The 27,164-nt window shown below is 31.4% G+C and overlaps 1 protein-coding gene across 1 annotated transcript; it reads right to left on the minus strand.

Annotated features, from left to right (window-relative positions):
• On the minus strand, positions 1-27,164 carry LOC137397994 (MFS-type transporter SLC18B1-like). The gene is made up of 12 exons (XM_068084094.1): positions 26,883-27,164; positions 21,569-21,753; positions 20,839-20,986; positions 16,248-16,316; positions 11,177-11,264; positions 9,400-9,542; positions 7,745-7,840; positions 6,997-7,100; positions 4,770-4,865; positions 3,898-4,069; positions 3,464-3,553; positions 1-162 (listed from the first exon to the last, which is right to left on the minus strand). Exons 1-12 carry the CDS (start codon positions 27,162-27,164, stop codon positions 1-3), a joined length of 1,635 nt encoding a protein of 544 aa, XP_067940195.1.

Raw genomic sequence — 27,164 nt, forward strand, 5'->3', positions numbered from 1 at the left:
TCAACACTGTCTTTGATAAAAAGGAGTTCCCTTGAATGGTGAGAGCGTATTTTGTAAAAAGATGCCTGACTGAGGCTGAATTCTGAACTTGAGAGGCAGAGGGCACTGGGCGAAGTTGAGGGGCACAAGATAAAAAGAATGCAAAGTGAATTCTACAAACATCTAGAAGAAGGGGACAAGAGTAACGGAACTACAATATAAACTCAAAGAAAGTGGCAGCAATTATCAACCTGCAAGAACAGATGGTTGAGATCAGAGCATAGATGCAGGAAAAATGTCTTGCCATTTAATCATGTTTATTTAGCCTGCGCGGAGAATTTTCTGAAGGAGTGATGCATTTAACATTGAGATGCAGGAAACGAATCTGTGACAAGACAAAATATTGTGCTATAGGTATTATAGTGCTATTAATAGGTGTTATAGTGTTATAGGTTCTGTTAGCTGCCTGGGGCGACGAGATATCTGCCGAGTCATGATCAATGCTGGTACAAATTGAGACAGAGAAAGGTTGCTGTTGGAAATTGAAGACACGCAGTTGTACTGGGAACTTGGACACTGAATGAGAAGGGAAAAAGCTGCCTATTGACCAAACGTGAACAACGATTACAAAAACCAGAAGCTGATCTAAATAATATACACGACGTGCTCTAATGACAAAAACAAAGATGAGAGATAAAAAAAAACAGCAGAAATATCAGCAACCGGCTTACAAAATCTAAGGAAAGAAATCACCTCCTGAGGTCGTAGGAGGCATGAGCGCAGGAGCATCCAAGCTGAAAGAACAGATAGAAAGAATACTGTGTACTGATGAAAAACTAACACCTATGACATGGAAAAAAATTCTTAAACCGTATTATCAGAGAGCGAAAGTATAGTGAGGAAGGTTTCGTCAAACATCTTCACAACACACTCAAGAAATATGAAGATGCTAGCGGATTTTGGTGGGCCACTAAGAACAACACTCTGATGGGCTATATCACAACTAAGATTAGGATATTAATAATAATAAAACCTATAAAATAATTATGAAACTAGTGATAATTATAATAGAAATAATGATAATAATAGTAATATTTTTATCTATATACAGACACTTAATAACTAAAATAAGTAAAATTAAATAAACAAATTATAATGAAAATACGTGAGCAAATATTCTTATCAGATTTCAAAAAATTAATAATAATTATTAATAATTAAATAATACATAAGTAAAAATAATTAAAATATAATAATTACCATAAAAATTAAACTAAATATAACAGAAAATTTTTTTTTATGAAGTAAATGAAGGTAATATATATAAATATGAAAATGCGAGAAAATTAACACCTAAAATAAGTAAAATAAAACAGGCAAAATAATATGTGTAGAAAAAGTTCATTAGTTTAGTATTCCTGGAGCCGATGTCTAGTCAAATTTCCCTAGTCCATACTGACCAATGTTGGTTTTAGGCGTTGAGTCATAAGCTAAGGTTTTGTTTCACTCATAGCGTGACGTTTTTCTAACTTCTGTAGAAGGCAGCCAGACTTGAATCATTACTCTTAATTATTAAGTCGTCAATTGCTATGGCATTATTTATTAAAGATTAAAAGTTAGTTGCATATGCTGTTTTATTTGTTTATACCATGTTATATTGTTTCTTGTCACATTTCAGTTGATGTTCAGTAATTTTACTTGCTATTATACTGTAACTTTTCATATTTATTGTGCTAAACACGTTAGTATAGAAATTGTACTGAAATGTTATTTCAAGTGTCACGGTATTCATGAAAGATTTTAACCTGCATACTAACTAATAAGGTCACCTCACAAACAATCCTATGCGTTAAATAAGGTTAAGAGTTGTCATCCCTCTACAATGTAAGAGAGTTTTGCTTAAAACTACGAATGCTATGCCACAATGTTATTAACACCTATATTGTTTGTATTGATAAAAAGAAACAAATGTAATAGAACAAATATATTATATTTTATTAATTTAATTAAATTTTTAAAAGCTTCAGTAACGCCAGAGATGTACCATCACAGTTGGTGCAGGCATCTTTTCATTTAGCAGCGAGAAGTGGCCTAAGTACAGGATGTTTCAGTAACAAAAAAGCGGTTTCTGTAGAAATCAGTATAATTAATTATAATCATTATCATTGTAGAAAAAAAGCAATAACAAAGTGGAGAACTTGAATTTAGAAATTAAAATTTGGAATTTGTTTTGCTTGAATTAGAGTTACTGAAAATGATCAAAAGCCTTTTGTTATTTGCTGACTAAGCACTTCACTGTTGATACAAACATTATGTAGTTGGGCAGTGTGGAGTGGCAAAAGTGGCATCTTAATCAATCAAACAGCAGTGCGGTTTTCTTTATAAATTCTTTTTAAAATGTTTTACTTTTATGTTAAAAGTTTGTAATTTGAATTCTCAAAATGTTGATTTTCTGATACAGAGTTCTAAAATGAAAAAGCAAGTTTACTTGCAATATAAACATAATATAATGTATATATAATACAATATACAATATATATATATAATATAAAACGTAACTTGGATTACAAAACTAAGGTTTTAAAGATCATTCTTCTGAATATACTTGAATTACATTTTATGTGTAATTTAAAAGTAGTTTACATAATAAATTATTATCCTATAATATTAGTCAGAGAATATGCCAAAGTTAAAGGCCTTACAGTAATGTTCATATATGTTCATATTTAAACTTGTAGGAGAGAAGAGTTATGTTAACTGAATATATGTATTTTCATTTATCGTTTTGTTTACTATATTATTATTACTTTCGCTATGCTATTATTATTATTTTACTTGTTTTTACTACAGTTTGCTTATGCTGTATATGTACATGTGTATGTTCTATGGATTATCACAAACATTTTTTTGTCAAGAATTTGCTTTTTCAAAACTTATTTTTCTATTTAGATTTGACAACTTCATCAACTTTGTCCAAAATAAACTCAAAACAAAACCATCTTTTTTCAGCATGTTCTTTGGCTTCATGACCAATATAATTAAAAAGTGTTTTGTAATTAAATTTTAAATAAATTTTAATTAAATTAAATTACCAAGTCAATTACTATGTGTGATACTAATTACTACTATAATTACTATTATTATATAATATTATATATATTATATAATATATATAATATTAATATATATATTATATATATTAATATTATAATATATATAATATTTTTACTGTTTGTTCTTTTGTGAGAAAAGTCCAAAAATAATCCACCGCATGAAGGATTTCACTCTGCATCCAATAGTCTATAACTTAAATCATTGGTTTTTAAATAAAGTCTATAACATGTATAAATACGATCCATTTATTATAAACATATACAGAGATGTATGAAATTAAAAATCAAGTACCAGTTTTTTAATTTCAGAATATTTTACAACAATAATTTTAATAAATCACATCTCATGGCTGATCAATTTAGCTGCTCACTGCTTCTGTAGTTGTCTTCTCTTCTCCTACCATAGCTGATAGCTGATTGGTGCATATTAGGTAAGCTAAATAGACTGCAATTAGTGTGGCCTGTAAACAGTGAATAGAGAGAAATTGATAAGGTTTACAGGCTCATAAAACACTTAGTTCTCCTATTATTTGTTCAAATGATATCTTTTCAACTTTGACAGGATCTTCTGAATTATGGGGTTTAATTCATTCAATAATAAAATCCAGTTTAACATATAAAAGAATTATGCTATTCTTCATTTTGCTAAATTTTGAAAAGCGTTTCACATGTTTTACAGCCAAAAACTTAACAAAATTGAGAAAACTACCAATTTTGTTTGTAAAGTTAGTTTGTTTCAAACGAGACACAATAGCCTGTGAGTATTATTCTATGTAATAATAGCCTTGTATTTATCTACACGTACCATGAAAGCTGTTAAGATAGCAGCTATAAATTGGGTCCAAGCAAAGCCGAGATAGCTCGTAATAACACCCGAAAGAATTGGTCCTATGGTGCTTCCTAGACAGAGCCCGCAGTTCATAAGACCTGTCAACATGCCATAGGTCTGCAGGCTATCTTCTGTGTGGCCATTTAACCTACGAAAGGTCATTACATTTATGATCTATTATAAAATGTTTAATCACAAAGTTAACTGAAGTTTATTGATCTGGAATCGATCACCTGCCGAATGAATTACTTTGCAGATGGGTTTTTTCATCACAACAAAAAGCTCTAAAGGCTAGCCTGAGATTAGATTCTTTACTGCAATAAGTAACCACAGTTGAAGCCTTAAGAAAAAATATTGCACTGCACGGGAATTGAATCTGAATATTAGGGTTCTCAACCACACACGCTACCATCCTTACTACTCAACAACCTTTCTTCTTCTAAGAATAATTGTGCACATGGTTATTACACACAGCGCACCAGAATGCCTGGTATGTACAAAATTGCATCACTCCTACTTGACAATCTTTATCAAATAAAATATTTACTTTATTTACATTTCATTTACGTGAAATTATACGTAAAGCTTTACGTAAATAAAGCTGGGTGCGGTTAAGTAGGAACATCAAAATACCTTCACGAAGAATAACTTTAATATCCATTGAAAAAATTTTATAGCCAAAGTTTCAGTTTTAAGTTTGTTCACCAATAATCAAAAGTTTAGAAAATTCATTCTAACCGTGAAGCCACGTAGCACAGCTAAAAGTGCACATAAAAACCATGACAGCTTATATCAGCTTTTTTGGCAAAAATAAAAACTGAAATTAAATGAAGTTGTAAAAACCTTACCTGGCTAATTGCAAGGCCACTGGAAACGGCGTCACATAGAGCGGCATCGTCAACCATGACAGCCCAGACATTCCACCAAAGGTCAGCCAAAAATGACTAAAGGTAGAATAAACAGTCCATAAAACTTTTAGTTTGTGGTTCGTCATTGCATGTATTTGTAATAAAGCGGTGTATTGGAAAAAACTTAAAAATAGCATCAAATCTGAAATCTGAAAGACACGATATGCTTCCCATTAATTTTGCTGTAACATGATGTATTACTATATAATATACTATATATGATGTTGTATATAATATATCATTTTATATGTACAATTTAATATATAATATATAATTTTTGTTATAATATTTAATATTATATATAGTATAATAACATTATATATAGCGTTATACATTATATATAATAATATATAATGCTACATATTATAAAAAAAATATAATATTATAACATTATTACAGTATTAAAAAGCATAGTATAATATATTATATATTATTTTATAACAATATATTATAACATAATATAACTTTATGCATTGTAATATAAAATAATAGAATATAAATACTACTACATATTAAACTTAAGCTTAATTTTGAGTTTTCGTTTTATGGGGAGTTTTAGCATTATTTAAAATGATTAGCTAAACATATTTCCAAAAAATCGATATATTTATAATTTGAATGTTTGTTTCTAGCTCTGAAATAAATAATGTTGAGTTACTAGAGCTATTTAAACTGAACTGAAAGCTGTAATAAATAGACTTATAACTAGTCCACAATGTTTAATCTTTACTATAATGAGAGCCGTATCTATCTCTCTGGTCCACAGCTAGTCTACTATGGCTATTTGATGGTAAAGGAACACATTGAAAAAGCTAGTATTGAACATTCAACTCTTTTTTGATTTAATCTTACATTTTGATCATCCACTGAAATCCTTATCATAAAATTATGCTGACAAAGAGTAAAATTAGGTTTTTCAAAAATATTTTAAAGGCCAGCAACAGTTGTAGAGTTTATTTTACCACTGTTTTACACAGTCTAACGCAGTATAAAATGTTAGATAAAATGAAAATATAATACATAAAATTGAGCCTACTCTTTTTCAGACTGCTTATGGTCCAAGAACATAAAAATACTATTCGGTGTAAGGTTGATAAACTGTAATAAAATGTAATGCAAAGAGTTGTCTGTTCTTGCTTCACTACATATTAAAATAAAAAAGAAGATAATTGCTAATACAAAGTTTTACAGCAAGCAACACACATGTATGTAAACTGGTTTCAATTAATTTTTTCAACTATAGGGTTCAGCAATGCAGCCAAAGTTTTATTATAAAATTAACCATTAAAATATTAAAAAGCAACAAATCTTTTGCATTGGTATTAAATTATAGAGGTTGTCTACTCATAAGTTTGATGCCATACCAAAACTACCATAGTTTGGGAAGTGGAAAAAAAAACCAAAGTTTGTGATGCTCATAATGTATCATGTGCAGACAATTGTTTATTTATTTGTTGACTATGCTCTGCCTTGCAAAGCTAGACTACTGTAAAACCTCTGATTAAACGCCATGACACTATTTTTTAACCCTTCCTTCATAGTAGTGGTCAAATAGAGGTGGCGTTAAAATAAAGGTGGCATTAAAATAGAGGTGGTGTTCAAATAGAGATGGCGTTCAAATAGAGGTGGCGTTCAAATAGACGTGACGCTCAAATAGAGGTGGCGTTCAAATAGAGGTGGCGTTCAAATAGAGGTGGCGTTCAAATAGAGGTGGCATTCAAATAGAGGTGGCATTCAAATAGAGGTGGCGTTCAAATAGAGGTGGTGTTCAAATAGAAGTTTTATGGTATTTATAAACTCTACCTAAGCTATTTACCTTTCATTTAAATCATAACAAATGCTATAAAAATCAATTTTCTTGAAGTATTTATTGATTTTATAGTAAATAATAGGATCTAAATCAATGTAATTTAACAGATTTGTAAATTCTATTATTGATTGAAAATATGTAAAAGCAAGGTGAGATAAAAGCTAAGATATATTTTTAGACCTGAACTACAGCCTTTGTACTTGACTTAGATTTTTCTAATACTGTCATCTCAACCAAACGAAAAAAAGTTTTAATCATTACTAGGCTATTCTAATACCCTTCATGATGAAGCAGTTTTTTAGCATTGATTACTGTAGTAAATGATACTAAGCTATAAATATTTGAGGGCATACCAACCTTTCACCACTGGTGAGATAGGTGAAGGGAAATGAAGGAACTGTCATCAAGACAAACGGTACTTCAATAATCCAGGTGAAGAGTAAAAGGTACAGAGAATACTTCTACAATTAAAGAAATAATTTTACATTGAATAAGTAAATTTGGGTTCCTTAATACTGTACAAGGTGTCTTAAAAATAATGTGGTGCTTTAGTGCCTTTTTTGTATTATAAATAGCTATAAAAAGTTTTATTTCAGAAATTGAAATAAATTTTTTAACTCTTAGTTACGAGTAAATATGCATAACCCTGACTTTATAAAATTATGCTAAAGGTGCCCTATTAACCCTGTTACTGCCCTGATCATATGTGGGCTAAATGCGGACTAAGTGTAGATCAAATTCAAACTACGTGCAAACTAAGTGCAAACCATAGACAAGCCATACACAAACAATGTGTGGATCATATTTGGACTGCACTTTAAACATAAGTGCAATGCCTAAACCATATTTTAACCATACATGGATCTTACTACTAGCAGCACATAAAACCCATAGCGATATTACTAAAAGATATTTGATATAGCTACAGTATAAGGACAACGTATTCGTGAGATTTACATCATACCTACCTTTGAATACAAAAATTTACTGTGTCTTAAAGCAGCAAACTTCGGTGCTGCCAACAAAACTGTCAGTCAAAACTTTTTCGAAAATACCAACTTTTTAGCGAAACATCACACTGTGCAATATAAAGTTTTGTACCAACCTTATTAAAGAACTTTGCAAGAGTGAGAGAGGAGGCAATTGATATTACGGACCATACAGCAAACAGTAATCCAACAGCTGATGCACTGACATCGAACTAAAAACAGAAGTTAGTGAATTCCCCAAACAAAACTCAATGAACTTGTATTTAATACAGGCTAAATTTGCATCTACATCCAAATGTAAGATTTAATTTAAAGTCAACTGAAAACATTTTGAAAATAAAACTTACAACTTTGTAAATACAAAAAAGGAGACGATAAAGTAATATATATTAATACTTCTGATCAATTTGATGACAGGATTTGTCTTTCCCTGCAATGACTGCTCAACATCTCTAACCAGTTACAGGACATCTATTTTGCAAGCAACCTTTGATGTTATCACATTTAACAGTTTATATAGCCTATGTACGTAAAAGTTGTAACTAGCAGCTTGGCTCAGAATAGAAGTGTCAACCGAAAAATGCCGCTCTATTGCGATAACATATTTCAGTAGATGTAAGCTAATATTGATTTGTTCTTTCCAAGCAAAGTTTACCGGGTTTTATCAATGATATACAAATTTTGTTGTCAAATAAATATAGTATCCCAATATTGTCACCATTATGATCAGTCAGTTGCCATTCACAAGCATTTGTGATATTAATAGTCACAATTGTAAAATAGCCCAAATTCGGTTTTATATTTAGATTTTGAGTATGAAAACTACGCTGCACAGCACACTCCCATCTTATTGGCCAGGTAAAACAATGTGACAACGATGAAAGACTGTCATTTTATACTAGGGGTGGCAAAATATTAATCAAAAACTAGGAAAAAAAGGCCGTTGTTCAGGTGATTTTTGGTAAATTATATGTAACTTTAAGCACATACTACGACACCTACCAATTTCAACATTAGTAAAAGTAGATAATTTCAAATGTTTTATTTTCCATGGACCCACATTTTTAGTTAGGTGTTACCCCTACATTGTATAAATTCAAGGTTTGCTATTGTGAATTGCGGAGCCTAGTGACTAAACGAGCTAATGAGATGGTAAAAGCGAGTCGTGTTTTTCAAAACCTAACAAGGCAACGCGATCGCCCCGCGGGAATTGTTTTAGCTCCGAAACTCTGGCTAGCACAATCCTAACAGAGCACGATCATTAAACCCTGCCCATAAGACAGCTGTCACCTATCCTTGGGTGGCTGTATACCATTAGTTTTATGGCTACTTTGTGATTGAACAAAAAAAAATAAAGGTGTTTTTACTACAAAATACTGTCACTTTTACATCATGCAAAGATTGATTTTTAATGTCTTTATGCAAATGGTTCTCAACTGCCATCTCAGCGTTTACTACCTGAATCTGAGAGAACAACTCCAACTTTTTCAAACTAACCAAACCGTCGTAATCGGGTCAAAGGAAGTGCAAGCATCAATGATTTTTGTTACTACCTGAATCTGAGAGAACAACTCCAACTTTTTCAAACTAACAAAACCGTCGTAATTGGGTCAAAGGAGGAGCGAGCATCAATGAGTTTGGTTATGACATCACAATAGTCTCACAAAATCTTACTAATGATGGACCCATGCCAACATTTGGTAACCAAAACTCACATCTAGTTTTCGCTACTTTTACTCCCCCTTCATGACTTACCTTAGTGTAAACTTACCTTAGACATGAAAAAGCTGCTTATCTGAGTTGTTCTTGAAGTAGAGGAAAGTTTTAAAAAGGTCCAGCTTAGGAACATGAGGAAAATGCCTGGAATCCGACATACGGAGCAAAAACTGTGCTTCCTTGCTGTCTCTGTTTCTTCTGAATGAAAGAATTTTGGAACAATTTCAAAAAACTTTTTTATAACTGTCTTGTGACAAAATATTAGGGATATTTCAAGTTCAAATGTAGCAAAAATTAGTTTTTAAATGTTATTATTTTTATTGAAAAAGTTTTATAAGAAGCCTGGATGTTTAAGAAGGTGATTAGACCAGTTGTTACAAAAAATGATAACTATATTTTATTTTATAATGGTTTTAAATGGTAACTGTATTTTCTTTTTCTTTAAAACTTTCAGAAGGCTTGCTGATAAGTACCCAATCAACATGTAAGTTATCTTGAACAAAAGGGAAGTTGATCTGCATAGCTCTTCAATGTCTTTGAATTTGAATTACAGCCAAACCAAAGTTATAATGTTTTCAATTATTTGCTTTGCATATTACTCTGGTCATCTGTTGAGGCAAACGTTCTTATAAAAATAAAATGTTGTTTTAAAAAACTTATTTAAGAGCAAAACTAATTAAATATAGAATCAAAACAAATGCATTATATCAAACTACATAAAATGAATTTACACTTTTCCATCATATGAACAATTAAATGAAAAGACAAGTTGATCAAGTAAAAACAGTTTAATAATTAGTTTATATTAGGACGACGAGAACCAAAGTTTACGCTTGGTTCAAATACGCTTGGAGCAAATTATAAACATTCTTGGTGTAAGTTACTCTAACTTGCATTAACATACTTCAAATTTCTTATATTAAGTTTAATTTTATTATATTGATATTTACGGTAGAGTGCTTGCTGTTCACAGTCAAAATGATGGTTGACATTATATTTGACACAAAGTTTTTGTTCATGAGATTTGCTATAACAGCTTAATTGTAGCAGACATTAATATTGCCTGTTTTTGGTCAAAAAATATAAAATATAAAATGTACAATACTAATATAATAACTTTTTTACAAAAGCTGATATGCTAAACAGATCTGGCTAAATTTGATGCAACCAAATATAAAGCGCAAGTCAATAGGTTATTTTAAGATTAGACTGGCTGAGCTATGTAGCAGATGTATTGTTTTTGGTAAACAGTTAATCTTTGATTTCACTTGTAATAAATTTGTGTAACTTACCTAAAAAGCTAAATCTTTATTAAAATCTTTACTAACACAAGACCTGTATTTTTGGGCAGCTCGAATATCGTTACGTGTAACGGTCAACAGGGCTAGTTATTAACCCCAAGCAAGCACTTTAAGCATGAGTATTTTAACCAATGTAATGACTATTTGTCTAATTCATTGTGTTTCATGTAGCTTAATAATTAAGTTCACCTCCTCTAGACCTGGGGGTCCCGAGATCAAATCCAGTGCTATGAGTGTTTTTCAATGCTGAGTTTAAAAATAAAACGACATAACTTGAATGTTTTACTGTAATTGTAAATAGTCACAAAACATTTTTGTTTTATATTTGAATAGAATTATTAAATTAATCAGTTTTGTGATATATGTTTTGATAAACAAATTAATAGTACTTTTGCCTGAGTTTAAAACTAGATTGACACACTATTTTTGCTAATGACAAATGAGCTATTATTTTTTTTACTCCTTCATTAATCCTGCTAGCTCGGAATTAGTGCAGGGTTGAAATAAAAGTTTTAAAGAAAGCCAACTTACCAACTTTAGGAACCAGAAAGCCATAAATGGGAAAAATAAGGAGTAGGGTTGCTCCTAAAGCACAGAACATGGGTGTGTAGCCTATGAGCTGAAACAAATTAATGGTATCATCTAACTAACCACTCGACGTAAGAAATACATGAATAGTCTAGTCTTTCTGTAACATTTTAACCAAAAGGGAAACCCTGAGTAACATAATGTATATAAGCAGACAAACCCGGTGTTGCCGGGGTAAAACACAATATTTAACTAACATAATATAATTATAATATAATATTATAATTATAATTATAACATAATATAATTATAATACTGATTAAAGTAGTATATTATATAATATATTATATAATATATACAAATACGCTTGCCAGTTTGGTGAACTGTGAGAGATCATTGTGAGTAATCAGTGTATGGAGAGTTCTGACAACTACCAAAGGGTGTAATAATAGTAATGCCATTTAATCTGCTGCCCGGGTTAAATCTCCCGCAGAGCAATCTTTTTAACATAACAGAGAGACAAACAGACAGACACTGCTCTTATTTTACTAAAGACTAGTGGAATGCTCGGTGTTGCATGGGTATTAAAAATCAACTTATAAGCAGTGATAGCAATGCCACATTTATAAACTCAGCTTATAAACAATGCCACTTGCCATTAGCCTGGCACTTTGCCAATGACTAGTTAAAGTAAGTTATCTCTGGCTTTTACTATTTCATAGAATGATGCTGCGCCGTAATAGAAAGCCGTAGCGCATTTTCAACCATATGCCGACATATATCCTCCAATTTTTTATGAATCTTGTGTAGTGCAATAGTTTAGCATATTGTCTGGAGACTGAGAGGTTCTGAGATCAAATCTTGCTCGCTACGGATTTTTCTTTCCAAAATTTTAACTGCCATAACTGAATATACAAAACTACAAAAAATACACACAGACCAACTTTGAGATATACATATGGACTTGGTAAATGCGCAACATTGCCTCGGTAATAAAAAGGTCTTTGCACAGAAAATCTATTTTCATTTAACAAATATCAACAGCCACCATTTTAACTTTCAAACCTCACACCATAAAAAAAGTGTTTGTACCGTTCAAATAAATTGAGAAAAAGAACAAAACAACTGTAAAGGTTTTTAAACTTTTTCAAACAACTGTAACTTTTAGAGTTCTTGGAATAAAATAGCGTTTCAGTGAAATATATTAGATAAAATAAAACAACTGCAAAGGTGTTGAAATGCAAATATGAAATCATTAGCAAGTAATGGCTAAATATAGTTTGTTTTGCTATGACTACAATAAAAAATCATTTGGTATACGGTTATACAATTTATATTTGTTTCAGTGTCGGCATCACATTGCACAAATGTTGTATAAAATGGTATAAAAGCCTTCAAACTCATAATAGTTTTCTAATACAAACACGCCCTAGTAAAAATTATCAAAATTTTATGTGCGTACTGTACATATAAAAAATTAGTAACAAAATATTGTGTTAACCTTAGCAACTATAGTTACCTGCAGTAACTTTAGTGCATTTAGTGATTGTGATTTGCAATAAAATTTAACATTACAATGTACTACTACATGCAATACGTAACGTAGGAGTCTTTGCCTTCAAGACAGACGTATAACATAAAAATTGAGTTTAACCTAAATGAATTTAGCTAACTAAATACATACTTAAATCTAAGTTTAAGTATGTATTTTTAAATATTTTGATAAACTTCAACTTTGTAATCAGCTAAAATTTTATCACCTATCTATTTTCTGTCTTGTTTGCGCAATAACTTTTAAAGCACATAAATTACATAATTTTTTATGATATATTTCAATACATCAGAGTCTTGGCTTTTGAATGAGCTATTGTTTGACATGGTGAGACAGACATTGGTTGGTGTTTATAGGACTTCCTCAGAGCTCTACCGCAGAAATGTTTACCGGCATACGTTCGGAAATTGTGACGTCACAACTTTCTTAAGCGGTGTTGTGTGCTCTTACGGTCTATTTTATTGCTTACCGCTTATATTTATCAACTACAATAATGATGCTAGTGTCAGGCGAAGATAGGACAACTCTAGAGAACCAATGAAGATGACAAAGGAATCAGCGTCGTTAGTTCTCCATGTACAGATTATTTCTATGACAAATAACTCAGATTGCAAGCACCATGCTATGTTTTTTCGATTATTTTATGCACTAGCCCTCTCATTTTATTGTGATGTTGAGGGTTGTGACTGTGACTAATAAGGCCACGCAAGCACAGGTCACAATTTAATCGATGTGATTTTATTACCTTTATCAACGACAGTACATTTATTGAAGCATAATTAATTAACCCAGACCATGTGCTTGTATTGGTCGGGGGGGGGGGGTTAGCACGATCCTGGGCATTGTTGATTATCTAGAATCCTAGTTTGTTATTAGCGCTCTCTGGGTTTAACAGCACCGATTGTCACAGAAAAGCGCAGCCTCAATGGCAGCGAAAGGGATCGACTACCTAAGGCTAAATAATAATTGTGACATCACATTTTGAGAACCTGAACCAAGTGTTTTTTTGCAGGACATACTTTTGACACCCTGTTTTCCATAGTTCTATTATTTTTTGTGTATTGAATATAGGCTCATTCGAAAGCCAAGACATTGATGTATTGAAATATATAATAAAAAAATTATGTAATTTATGTGCTTTAATGAATAACGTTGAAGTGAAATAGAAAGCAAGCATCATATTGTGAAAAGGATTTGGCAAATAGAATATCAGCATCTTTGTTATTTTGACGTAATCAGTACACCGACTGGTAAATTTGAACTTCGTTAGAATTTTTTGTTGATATCATATGTCGGAAAACTTGAAAGATTTTTTGTTTTTGTACGGAGAGTACGGAAAAAACGCTGTGTTTTATTTTGTCAGGCAAAAATATAGTATAACGAAGACATCGTAACCCAAAGACGCACTGTTATAATTAATAACGAATTGTGAAAGTTTAGCCTGTGTTTTCAATCATGAAAAGGATATAGAGCGCATGGTAAGAGTATAAGAGCTGCCTAGTCTTGTGGTTACGTGCGTATGTTATTAAACTTGTGGTTTGAATGTTGTCAGTTCTAATCCAATAAGAAGGTGATTTTTCATCGCTAAAACTTCATTGCCATATTTGGACAGACAGACGACAAACAAACTTTGCGAAGATTTATATATAGAGATTGATAGAAGCAGACATGCCTAGCGTTGCCTGGGTCAAAAACGCAACATAAAGTTCTAATTTTTGTTCTTTTATTTTAGTAATTTTTAAACAAATACGACAACCAAAAAAACAAAACAACGATAAAAATGAGTAACCTTCATCTCTCATCGCCTCAATTTTTTTGAGGGCCTCAAGCTCCATAATGGCTAATGTTTCAGTCGTGTCATTGAGAAATTGTATTCAACATCAATTTCATTTGCAGGCAGAAACGGCTTGTTTGGCTCAAACACCTTAGAGGTGGTGGCATCAAAAATATTTGGGCTTAACACTTAGGAAAATATTGAAGAAAACCACAAGCAAAATTTCAGACAGATTGGTTTATTATACGTTAGTTTCTACAAAGGACACCCCCACATCCAAATGAAACCAAAGATATAACTATATTTTAATGCAGTTTATCATTTTAAAATATAACTTATTTTAATGTTTTCATTTATAAAGAAAAAAATTATATTTTGGTTATTTTATACTTTTATTTTTTTTCTAAACCAGTTTTAACTACTGAGTTAAAAAGTTTGAAGTTTCAATCATCCCAAATTTGACTATTATAGAAAGTTACAGAATCCTCTTTGAAAATGAAGCATTTAAAGTATTTTAGTCGAACACAAAACACTGCACTGATACAGCCGACATACTTAAGGAACAATATTACATAACATTTATGGTCATTCTTAAACCTTATACTTCAATTAAATTGATAAAATATTGTTTGGAATTAAATTTCGTGCAATGAAGTAGGTTAGTAGAGTTAAAAAAAATGCAAATAAAGCTAATTTTAAATTTATTTTAATTTGAAAAGCTGTATTTATAAAAAAATGGTTAAAATCAAATGCAACTAAACCACTAATACTAGCTTTTTTGAAAATATAAAATTATTTAATTACAGAAATATAAAAATGTGATAAATTGTGACCAAGTTGCAGTATATAAGTGCACTGAATGTTATTATTTCTGTATTAGACAATATAATTGTTTAATGATTTTACCAAAAAATTAACTCAATAAAAAAAGTTAGATTAACAAAATACTAATTGCCAAAGTTCTTCACTTTCCATTTTTTGCATAAAATTTTTTTCCACATTTTTACATACTAGTTATTTCTATTTTTCATTTTTTTTGGTTAAAAATAGCAATTTTAAACTACGTTGAGCGATGTTTTCAAACAAACTACGTTGAGCGACGATGAGCGACGTTGAGCGACGTTGAGCGACGTTGAGCGACGTTGAGCGACGTTGTTTAACATTGAAAAGTTGAAAAAATATCTATACATTTTCTTTTATCTTTTCTGACTTCACTGCAAAGTTTTTTCATCTCCTTATGACTCATATTTAAACTTTCAAATTAAACCAAAATATATCTCAAAATTTATCATTTGCTATAGCGATTAAATCTAAGAATAAGAATTCCATTCCTTTGATCTCCGAAGCTCCCGGTCAATAGGTCAGCGATATAATCTAGTACACCACGACAGCCAAGCTGTTAAGGGTCGTTAGCGCATTTATGACATCGATGTCAAAAATAATCACACTTGAAGCTCTTGGGGTCATTAACTAGCAAGGTTGACAGTTAACACTTGACATTAACAGTTAACAATTAACACGGTAATTGTTTTAGTAAAGGTGAAATTACCTTTACTGGCTTACTAGCAAAATTACTGAAATTTATTGGGTAACTATTTTATTACTCGTGCAACGCCGAGCGTATGGATAGTTAGTTTATATTTTTCAAATTTAATCTACCAGGAACCCACACAAATATGGAGTCAGAAGATTTTTAATGTTTTATTTTTAAATACATGAAACATTAATAATTTGCTTTGCTGACTTACCTGAAACAGTGCTGCCCCGATAGCTGGACCAACAGAGTATCCACACATATTCACTGTCTCCACAAATCCCTGAAGTTATTATAAATGACAACATATATCTGATTTAAAGATAAACCTACGCAAAATTTTTTATAAATTTTGTCAGAAATTGTCAGTATTTTTTATCACTTCTGATTCATTCTGTTCGAGGTTCACCAAGTGCCAGGTTTAAAAAAATTGAATAAACTTAGTCAGAGTTAAAAGACTTAGATCAAAAGAAAGTGTGATTACGATGTCTATAGTTGCAAAGAGATCAACAGAATAGAGACGCGTAACGCTGCAACTTGATTGCAATAGCAGATAACAAATATCAGCTATGGTAGCAACTACAGGGCATCAATTAGCACGTATTTTCCTTTCGAGCTTTTGAACCACAATCAAGTTTTGTCGATTTCAATCTTGAGACATCCTGACAGTCAAAACACCTCAAACATTGAAAATTATCGAAAATAGTAGAAAAATACCAAAAATTTCTGATAAAATCAACTAAAATTTTGTGTCAACTCATTTATAACAGTGAGAAAAATTTTGAATAATAATTTTTGTTCAAGCGATTTATTTTTAAAAAATTGTCAGAGAGATTTTTTGGTGATGCAACAAGTTAAACTGTAGATTAGTGTAACTGGTTTTAGGTCCAACCAAGACTAAAACAAGACTTTCTTTGTCTAAAATGATGAAGTACTGTATAGAGACTATTATTAGCAATGCTTTATGATCTCTAAAAGCACTAAGTAATTTCAATAATGTAAGTTAAAAATATGAGATCTGTGACATCACAGAAAATTGTCATAAGTTTATTACTGACCAGTCAGAGTGACGGGTTGCTTGAGAAAGCCTACCAGTAGAAAGCGCAAATGAAATTGAAAATATTTAATTTTGTTTTTTGAAATTAGAAAACCGCGTCAAACTTTAAATAGCTTTAAGGGTTTACATTAGCTTTGCCCTTAAATTATATTGTATGAAATTTTTTAAATGTCGGCTGAATATAGCAAACTTGTTACTAAAAATTCAGCCAATTACCGCTTCAGTACGTAAAAACAAAAATTCTGATTGACAGCGATGCTGTCAACCAAAAACTACTTTATAAAACCATGATAGCATGTAATTAACTTATATTAGTAGATTTACAAAATACCATTGCTTGTTGTGATATTTGTGAAGTTTGTGAATTGTGTCACCCGCCAGAGAATTGCTTATTTGCCACGCCTATGCCTATTTGGAGTTGTCACACTTGTTTTTAGTTTTCCTACTTTACCACACGTCATGTGAGTTATATGTAGTTTAAAATGAGGTTTCCAGTTTTCTTAAGAGTATCACTTCTTTGTGTTGGTCTCATGTTGATATTTTTACTTAATAAACATCATGTCATGTAGTGGAGAGTTCCAAAACCAGAAATGAAAATGCTGGTTTCCAATCAAAAATACCGTTTTATACATGGTATAATGCAAAAACCACAACATTATCAAAGAAAAATAACTTTCATTTGCAGTTGCTCTAAAATTGATTGTTTTATTACATACTATCTGAAAGAAAAACTTTTTTATAAGATAATACACAGTATTTTATAGTTACAGATAGGATAACTCTATCAAAGCTCATATCAAAGCACAATTCTTACCTAAACTGTGAATCCTATAAAAATAGCGAGCCTAAATAAAAAATAATGATACAAATATTTTATTTTATTTTTTTTAAATATTTTATTTTATCGCATTGATTGAAAAAGTGCTCAATAGTAAAACTAGAGCTGACTAAAATCAAATTTGAGTAAAGTTACTAAAATGGATAAAGCATTTTACTACTAAATAGTTTCGTGCATAGTAGGTGCACTCATCAGGTAAAATGACCAAAGGTTGGCAAAATATATAAACTAGAACTAAGCAATTATAGGTTTTAAGTAAATAGGATTAAAAGACACTGTAAACAAATGTTTATACAAATATATTTTGATATTTATATAAATTAAATGAAATTTTTAATTAAATAAAACTAATATATAATGTATACTAGAAATTCCACTGTCATACAGCCCACGACCAAAGTGGTATTGGAAAAAAAGAAAGGGTACTGATGGTTGAGAAATGCAATATTAGCAGTCAAATAGGATAACTGCAGTGGTAGCTGTAATGTGCTGGGTGTGGGTGTTATTATATACAACAAAGAGCAATAATGAAAGAAAAAGATTATATGTTTATATCTCTCCTCCTGCAACAGGAGAAATGCAATATTGGCCAATATTAGAAGTAAAATGCACTGATATTATTAGAATAACCAATATTATTAATATAGTAATAATATAAAACCAATGCACAGTTTTGTTTACATTTCAAAACGTCATAGCTAACAATATCACGCAGTTGTGATATTTATATAGATTTTAAAAAAATCTTTACTATGTAGTCATTGTTCTGTAGTCATCTAAACTTATAATTAATTATTGTAATAATCTCATAAGAACCGTTAAAAAAATATCATCGTCATTTCCTTTAAATACACTGCGTTGGACATCAGTTAGAATACGAAAGTACTCAAATGCATCAGCAAATGAAAATGAAAATGAAAAAATTGAAATCGGCAAAAATGAAATGATTTCTGTACTCCTATGTTAATCGCCGAAACCTTCGGCAATTTGACAATGCTATAGACTGGCAAAAAGTGCACGTTATGTTTTCGTGAAATGCGCAAGACTTAATCATTCTATTCTCTGTTGCTCGGCATTTCAATTTCCGGTCTTAACTTTTATAAAAGTGAGGCTTAGAAAGTTTTAATAACGATTTACGGCCAAATTAATCTGTCTATTTGTGTATAATCCGATCAGATGGGTAAGTTTTAAGAGAATTTCGATAATTAATAAAGACTTGGTAACATATTTAAATAGGCTCATGTGTTTTGTATCGTTATTACACTTTAACTAATCTACAAAACGATGGTTAAATTTGTTGATGAAATTTTAATACAAGGGTTTGCGACGTTGTTGATGAATAACTTCCGTAAGTTGTGTGCACATGCATTTATCATAAAAACTCCCCAACTTCACATCCGCTAGTTTGGTCGTGGGAGTATTTATAAATAATATGAAACTATAATTTATAAAATAGTTGTATAAATTACTTGCAAAGATTGTGCATGTACAACTCTGCTCAAACAATCATTTCGAGCTCTTTATATGTTATTTTTTCTTTTTAGGCTGCGCCTACTTTTCTCTTTGCTTTACGCTTGGGTTTTTTAGAACCTTTTAGAATCTTTGGTCACATTTTAGAATCTTTGGTTTGTTACCGGAATCTTTGGTCAAAGTGCCAAGCCTTCTTATTTAATTATTATAAATACAATTATTATTAATAATTATTAATAATTAATTAATTAATTATTAATAATTATTATAATAATTAATTATAATTTATAATTATAATTGCGCAATCATGTATTATTTATACAGAGCATTCTACAGTATTCTTACCAGTTATGACTAGAGCTTTTCTACATAATGATATGATTGTTTGGTGGTGATTTTCACAGTATATGATTTTAAAACTGTCACCATTTAAAGGAATATTGCCAATCATATAAATTATATCATTGTCTAATGGAGATTTATCACAGACCTGATGATTTTTAGAGTGGGTGATAGTGGAACTAAAACAAACTGTGGTTTTCTTGTCTTGTAATAAGCCCATTTCATGGCCTTCCGCGTACACCTGCATTTTTGAAATAAATGTTTCAAACTTTCACAAAGACCAAACAGTTTCCTTTTTAGTTATAACATAAAAAAAGATTGACTAAAATTTGCAAGTTTTTTATTCATAACTATATCACGTTATATTGCAAATTGTCTATTTGCAACACCAGATGGAATCGTCTAATGATTCTTTGGAAATCGTGAAGCTCTATAGTTACCTTACAGGATAAAATTATTTGGTGGTTATAATAATTCACAAGTTTGTGTCCAGTCATTTCCATAAATTATTAAAACCTGCGAATAATTAGTTTTATTTTAAGCACAAGGGAGAATAACTACTACCTCAAATTAAAAACTAGCCGCTAAGCAAAATTTGTAACATAGCTGAAATCCAAATTCTTTTAAACTCGTCGCTGGGGCTTTGAGTTAAGCACATTGCCAATGCATCACACTTTTTAAAAACGTTATTCAAGGTTGTCACAAATCATTTGAAATTTGGCATGGCGTCGTCATCGCAAAAATCTCCTCTCCAATTGTTCATGTTGAAAAAGCTCATAACTTACCACAAGTTGTTGGTTCACCCAAGACCTCTAAATAGATGATTATTTAAGAAAACCTTTTGACACAGCAAAAATTTTATAGCTTGGCATGATTGACATAAATTTTCAGCTAAATTGAAACCTAAACATGTGGTATACGCATGTGACGGTTTTACTCTATTGCTAGCTGCATTCACAGATTAATTTATTTGCAAATGTGTTCATCCACAAATAAATTAGTCTACGAATAAGCATGAAAAGACAATTTTCACAAAATTTAACTCAGAAAAATTTTTTATTTTCAGACTACAAGACTTTGAGAAGAACTGTGACCAACCACAATACTGGCCGACTCATATCCTGATGCTTTCATCAATATGCTTGTTCCTGAGACATTCAACATGGCCGAACCAACTCCTGCAGCTCCTCGTATTACCAAACAGATGCTGAGAAACATTCGAGGTTCATTTGAAAGAGTTGTAACTCTAAAACAACAAATTACACAATAGCACAGAAATATTTATACAGAGCAAACAAGACTTCATAACTTCATTAAATAATAACATCCGCCAGACAGTTTCGTATTTTAGGGGTGTTCAAGTCAAACCAAACAAGGCACATCGAATAAAATGATTATTATAATTATTATAATTATAATCATGATAACTACATATATTCATATATATTTATTTATATTTATGATATAACTAAAAATGTTTTGTGGTGTTACTGGAAGGGATTACTGTAACAGTGCTAAAGTTTCAGTAACAATTTTTCTATAAAAACTCCAAAGTCTAGTTTTAATTAGAAAATTGGCAATAAACTACTTTAAAAACTAATTTGGTTTTTTATTTTTTTGGATGCAATTCTTAAAAAACGTTTCACTTTTACAACAAACTCAAAAGTTTATAATGTCTGTTTGATGCTACAGAAGTAAAATATTCAACATAATATTGCTTGTGTAGTGGCTAATCGCTGAGTGCAGTCAGGTCAAAGAGAGAGGGCGTGGCCAAGATGACCGATGCCATGACCAGTTGTGCCCTGACTTGGCAGATGACACAGTTTACAGTAATACTTCCGGTTGGCCGAGGGTCAGCTGCTGAGTTGAGCAAGCTACTGAGGGGCGGAACCAAGCAACTAGCAAGAGCTTTAAAAAATTTCGCAGAAGCAACCAAGAGCAGAGCACCCAAAGTCCCAAGTCCCAAACTGAAGTCGGCCCTCGATAGTACTTTCGGTTGGTAGTAAGTCGATCCTACAACCGAGGAGGGAAGTCAAGCCAAAGCCAGAAGCTATATAAGACACCGCAAAAGCGACCAAAATCAGAGCACCTGGAAGCCTCACACTGTACAGTTATTTATATGGTTATTGCATGTTTAACTGTATCATTACATATTTACTGTGAAATATATAGGTTATTCATTTCCTTGTACTCAAGTGGTTTGTTTCTTGTGGAGCAGGTAGAGGAACTTGGTCGGTTCCTTTACACTTGCATAACTCAATTTAATCTTAATTTAATCTTCCAAGTGAAAAAAAGATAGTCACATCAGGTGGATGATGCTTGGTAAACTGTTTTAGTAACTTTACATAAATGTATCACTCGGCTAACTGATCACAAAACACACTTTTCTTAAATCAGTATACTTTCATGTTACAAGAGCTCTCCAATAGAAATAATGTAATGTTGTGTTAAAAATATTGTGGAAGAATTATGAATTATACAAATCATAAGGAATTTGGGTCACAGCGCTCTTATTAAATCTTAAAGACAAACATACACAATGTTTTTTGTAGATTTTATCAGATTTTATTGATGTTTTTTTATCATTTGTGATTGTTTTTGATGTTTGAGGTGATTTGACTTTGGGAATGCTTCAAGATTAGAATTGACAAACTTGATCGCGGTTTAAACGCTCAGAAAAAAATGTACCAAAATTATGTCACTAGTTGCTAATGTTCGAGTTGCAGGATTAGGCGTCTTTATTGTGTCAGTCTTTGTGCAGATATAGAGACATAATAGCACTTTTGTCTGATTTGAAAATTTTATCTGCGACCCAGTTTTGTCGATTTTAATCTTAAAACATCCTGACAGTCAGACAGTCATATAACCTCAAAAATTAAAAACAATTGCACATGATAAAAATGCATTTGGGCAAGTTTATCTGTAAGCATTTATTAGAAGATATATGGAAATATGTATATCAATGAAATGCTCAGGTTGTTCTACAAATCAATGTTATTAAATATCAACAAATATTTGGCTTTTGTTCAGGTTTTGGTGTAACATCACACTATCTGTACATTATCAAAAAGATGCAATTAAGTTTTAGTTCATGTAAGTTGACAAAATTGGTCACATTTTTCATGGCTTCTGAGCATATGTATACATGTAGCTATATGATAGTAGATCTTTGGCGTATTATTAACATTGTTCCTGATTCCCATATACGCCGCAAGCACTGGCGACAGCACTGCAGAGCTATCAGCAGTGAAATGTGAACCTACGTGCCGAGTACCGCCGGTAGTCAATGCAAGAGTTCCGCGTTGTTTAACTTTTGCCAAGAGCCGCAGGCAAAGCCTTCTCAAAATGCACTGTACATGTGAAGGTCAGCACTTTTCAGACAGCATAGCAAGCGGTTGTTTTTTCGTTAGCATTCACTGCGATAACCAGTGACGCAGCTTTATGTGAACATTAGCGGGCAAGCTTAGCGCCGCAGGTGTTTTGCTGCGCGAGATTACTGCCGGGTTTTGCATTTGATATAGAAACCTGGCTTTAGTTGGACAGCCCTTATAGTCAATCACAGGATAGGATAAAAAAGGTGCTCAATAAATACATTATATTTCTTGAGAATACTTTTAGTGGACAACAGATCATCTACAAAACTTGTTTCTCAAATAATTAATAATAAATAATAATTAATAATTAATAAATAATAATTACTATAGTATGGGATTTTAACTCTCCACATTCAGATTTGTAGATTGACACCTTAAAGGTACGGCCACACGTGCCAATTTTATTGTTGATTCTGACCGAAACCATGAAATGAATGAAAAACACAGAATTCTTCCGTCGAAATTCACAAAACTGTCAGAGCTGTGCATGTCCACCGAAATCATCGACGAAACGCTTTTAATTAGCTAAACGGATTATTAGCGAGCATGGTTCTAGCAGCTTTTACAATTCATATAGTACAAAACACATAACGCGACATGCAAAAAAATTATTAACGCATATTGCTATAGCAAATACGATGCAACTGACTTAATTGTGCTAAAAATGGCAACTCTTTTTACAACAAAACTTTTCCTGTTAAAAATAAGTTGTTATTATTATAAAAAAAATGATTTGTAGCCATGGTGTCCAAATGATAAAGGCTCAACAATAACGCAAATTAGGCAGTTGCATCGTATGTACTATGTTAAATTGCTATCGTAGATTTATTGTGTGTCATTATACGTGTCTTGGACTATATAAATTACAAAAACTGCTAAATTTGTGATCGCTAATAATTTGTTCAACCAATTAAAAGCGTTTTTTCGACAATTTTGGTGTGCATGCACAGATCTGACTATTCTGTGAACTTCGGCCGAATATTACTGTTTTCTGCGTTCATTTCGAAATTTCGATCAGAACCAACAAAAAATTCGTCATGTTTGGTCGTACCTTTACACTTGGACCAATTGACTAACATTCGTGCTACAACATAGCTGTGCAACTATTCTTACTTTTTGCTCTTTATTGGTATACCTGATGTTTTCTCTTGGCACACTAGCACACTCTTGGCACACTGCCAGGGTAATAGTAAGTATGGTATGTATGTATGTCCAAGATAACAAAGAAAATTACTTCTATATGAATCTCTGTTTGTTTATCTTTTTAGTTTCACCCCCTTGCTCAGTTATAGTGATTAAAATTTAGCCATGAAATTCCATTGAAAATAATGATTTTATCTCGGAGCTTCTCATTCACAAGGTGACAAGCTAACCCAATAAGCTACACCGTATACAATGAATGCAGATAGTCATTGTTTGAGTTAAAACACGCATAAATGCAAAATGTCACTAAAGCTTGCTCTCACGGCTCTTATTAGTAAGTTTAGCAATACGGATACTAGCTTACTCAAATTAACTAATGACAACTACATTACCTGCCACTGTTTATAAGCTGTTTTTAATAACCATGCAACGCTGGGAATTTATCCAGTTATATCATAAATGACAAAGTACAGGAAAAAGTATATTAGGTGTTCACATAATTACAATGACCACTTGAAATATTCTGCAGCTACCAGGCTCTGGCTATTCCGTCTTCAATACAACTGTATTACTCACCCAAATGAGATGCATGCCAGAGCAGCTATAGTTACTCCAATAGTGCACATCTTCTTTGGGTGACAAATCGTCAGCTTCAAACAGAGATAGCATGTTGTTTTAAACAGCACTGCAGTAGATAACTATTTAGTGGGTAACCACTCGTAACAATAAATGAACTCAAAGCTAGGAACTGATTTTTACTGTAAAAGGTCGTAAACCATCAGATTTTGTTAATGACAGCATACAATTGGTGGTTTTCACAGCCAATTCTTTAGCAAAAACCAAAAAAGCAAACCTATTTATTCTTCCCAAATAGACTGTGTTACCAGCACTTTTTTGTCAACAAATGGATGGTGATATGAACAACGTAAATTGGCAAGTATATTTCTGAAAGAAATCAAGCTTTCCGCCAGCCTGTGGGTAGCTAGATTTTTATTTACTTAGCTTTGTCACACAAAATACAATAATGTTATTATAATTAACTGTTTATACATTAATAATATATTAATAAATAGTTATTATGCTAATTAATTTATGAATTTGTTAATTCATACAGCCATATTAATTAATATCATTAATATACAATTAATTAGTATATTAATCAATAATATATTGTTGATATAATATTAATAATATATTAATAATATATTAATTAATATTGCTATATTAATTAATAATATAGCAATATTAGTTATCGCTAATTAATATTGCTATATTATTATTAATTAATATATTAAGTAAGGCTGAAAAATAACTCAATTAAAAATAATAACCTAACAGTTTATTTTGAAGAAAATCTGTTACATTGATTATTTTTCATGATGACAGAACAAGAAATTCATATGGCTAATATTACTGTTATAATAGATGATTATTACATAACATAGTATTATAGTAATATTATAATAGGTGCCGGGCTAGCCCATTGTTATGGCATATAATACAGGAGTGAAACAGGCTGTGCAACAGACTTGGAGGAAGTGGTAAGTCAACCTACCCACTGACCACAAAATAGACCGACCTCTTGCCTTTTGTAATAATTAGGTTTTACATCAGACTATTTTTAGGATATACAGTAACTAGAACACAGATGTGTTAACTGTTCAAGCTCATACTTAAGTAGCATTAGCACAGAAATACTTTTCTACTGCCATAAGAGTGCCACTCAAGGAGGCTTGTTTTCAAGCTCCTGGGTTAGCCACCAAAACGAATTATTAATTAGCTTTGAAGTAGACTGGATAAAAAAGCATGGGTTGGTTATATTGGTAATAAAAGTGCTTGCCAGCTCCTTTTCACCCAAACATGTACATTTGCCCAAGTTGCATTTCAGAATATTTCTGCAGATAACTATTTTCTATAGGACAAAGAATGAAATCAGAAATTATATTTACATAGTTCAAAAAAGGATCATTTTCTATGTTTTTAGAGGTTAGGAATCAATAAATAGAATAAAACATATTAGTAACTCAAATAGAAAATTGCATCGGTGATTAAAAAGTTATTTGTAATAAAAATCTTTTTTTAATAAATTATGTTTTATTTACTTACCTTATGTGAGATATCACTCATTTATTTTATTATTACATTTACACGTACTAATAGCACATGGTATAAAAAGCTGAAGATGAACGCAGAGATTATTATTTAGAGATATACATATATATGCTCTCCACATTAAAAGCAGTGAATTACAAAAATGCAAAAATACAACCACGATTTACATGTAAGTTCCTCTATCATACGACTTAAATTCAAGTCAGCAAAAATTAGAATGAATTTTCAAGTGCACTCAACAGCATCAAGATTATGGCGTGTGGGAATTCAATAAAAAAACTACTTTTTCTTTTTAAAGCAATTTTATTTTCCAATCAGTTAGCTAAGCAACAAACTTTAACACAGATCAAAAAGCATTGCATCAACCTATTTATTGTAAACAATAGCAATATCCATTAAGAAAGGTTTTTAAAATGAGTTTTTAGAAAGTTAATAAATGAAATATAAAGAAAATAAATGAAATCAAGGAATTTTATTTTTATACTGTGCCAAATATAAGATAAATTGACTTACCAATGAACCCACAACTGGAGCAGTTATAAATCTTGTGAGATCAAACACAGCAAATACAATCCCTATTTCGGTTGGTGAAAGGCCTTTCTGCCGAGCAATTGTTGGAAAGAATGGAAAGAGAATCGTATCAACGCAGAACGAGAAGAAGATCAGACCAAGAATGGCCATCAGCATACAGTTATGTTTTGGCTCAAAATTTTGACTGAGATCAGCCTCAGCTTTAACCGACTTGTTTAAGATTCTCTCCGTTTCATCTTCTAAATTGTCTGATTCACTCTTCAT

This window comes from Watersipora subatra, chromosome 6, assembly GCF_963576615.1.
Source record: "Watersipora subatra chromosome 6, tzWatSuba1.1, whole genome shotgun sequence".
NCBI lineage: Eukaryota > Metazoa > Bryozoa > Gymnolaemata > Cheilostomatida > Watersiporidae > Watersipora > Watersipora subatra.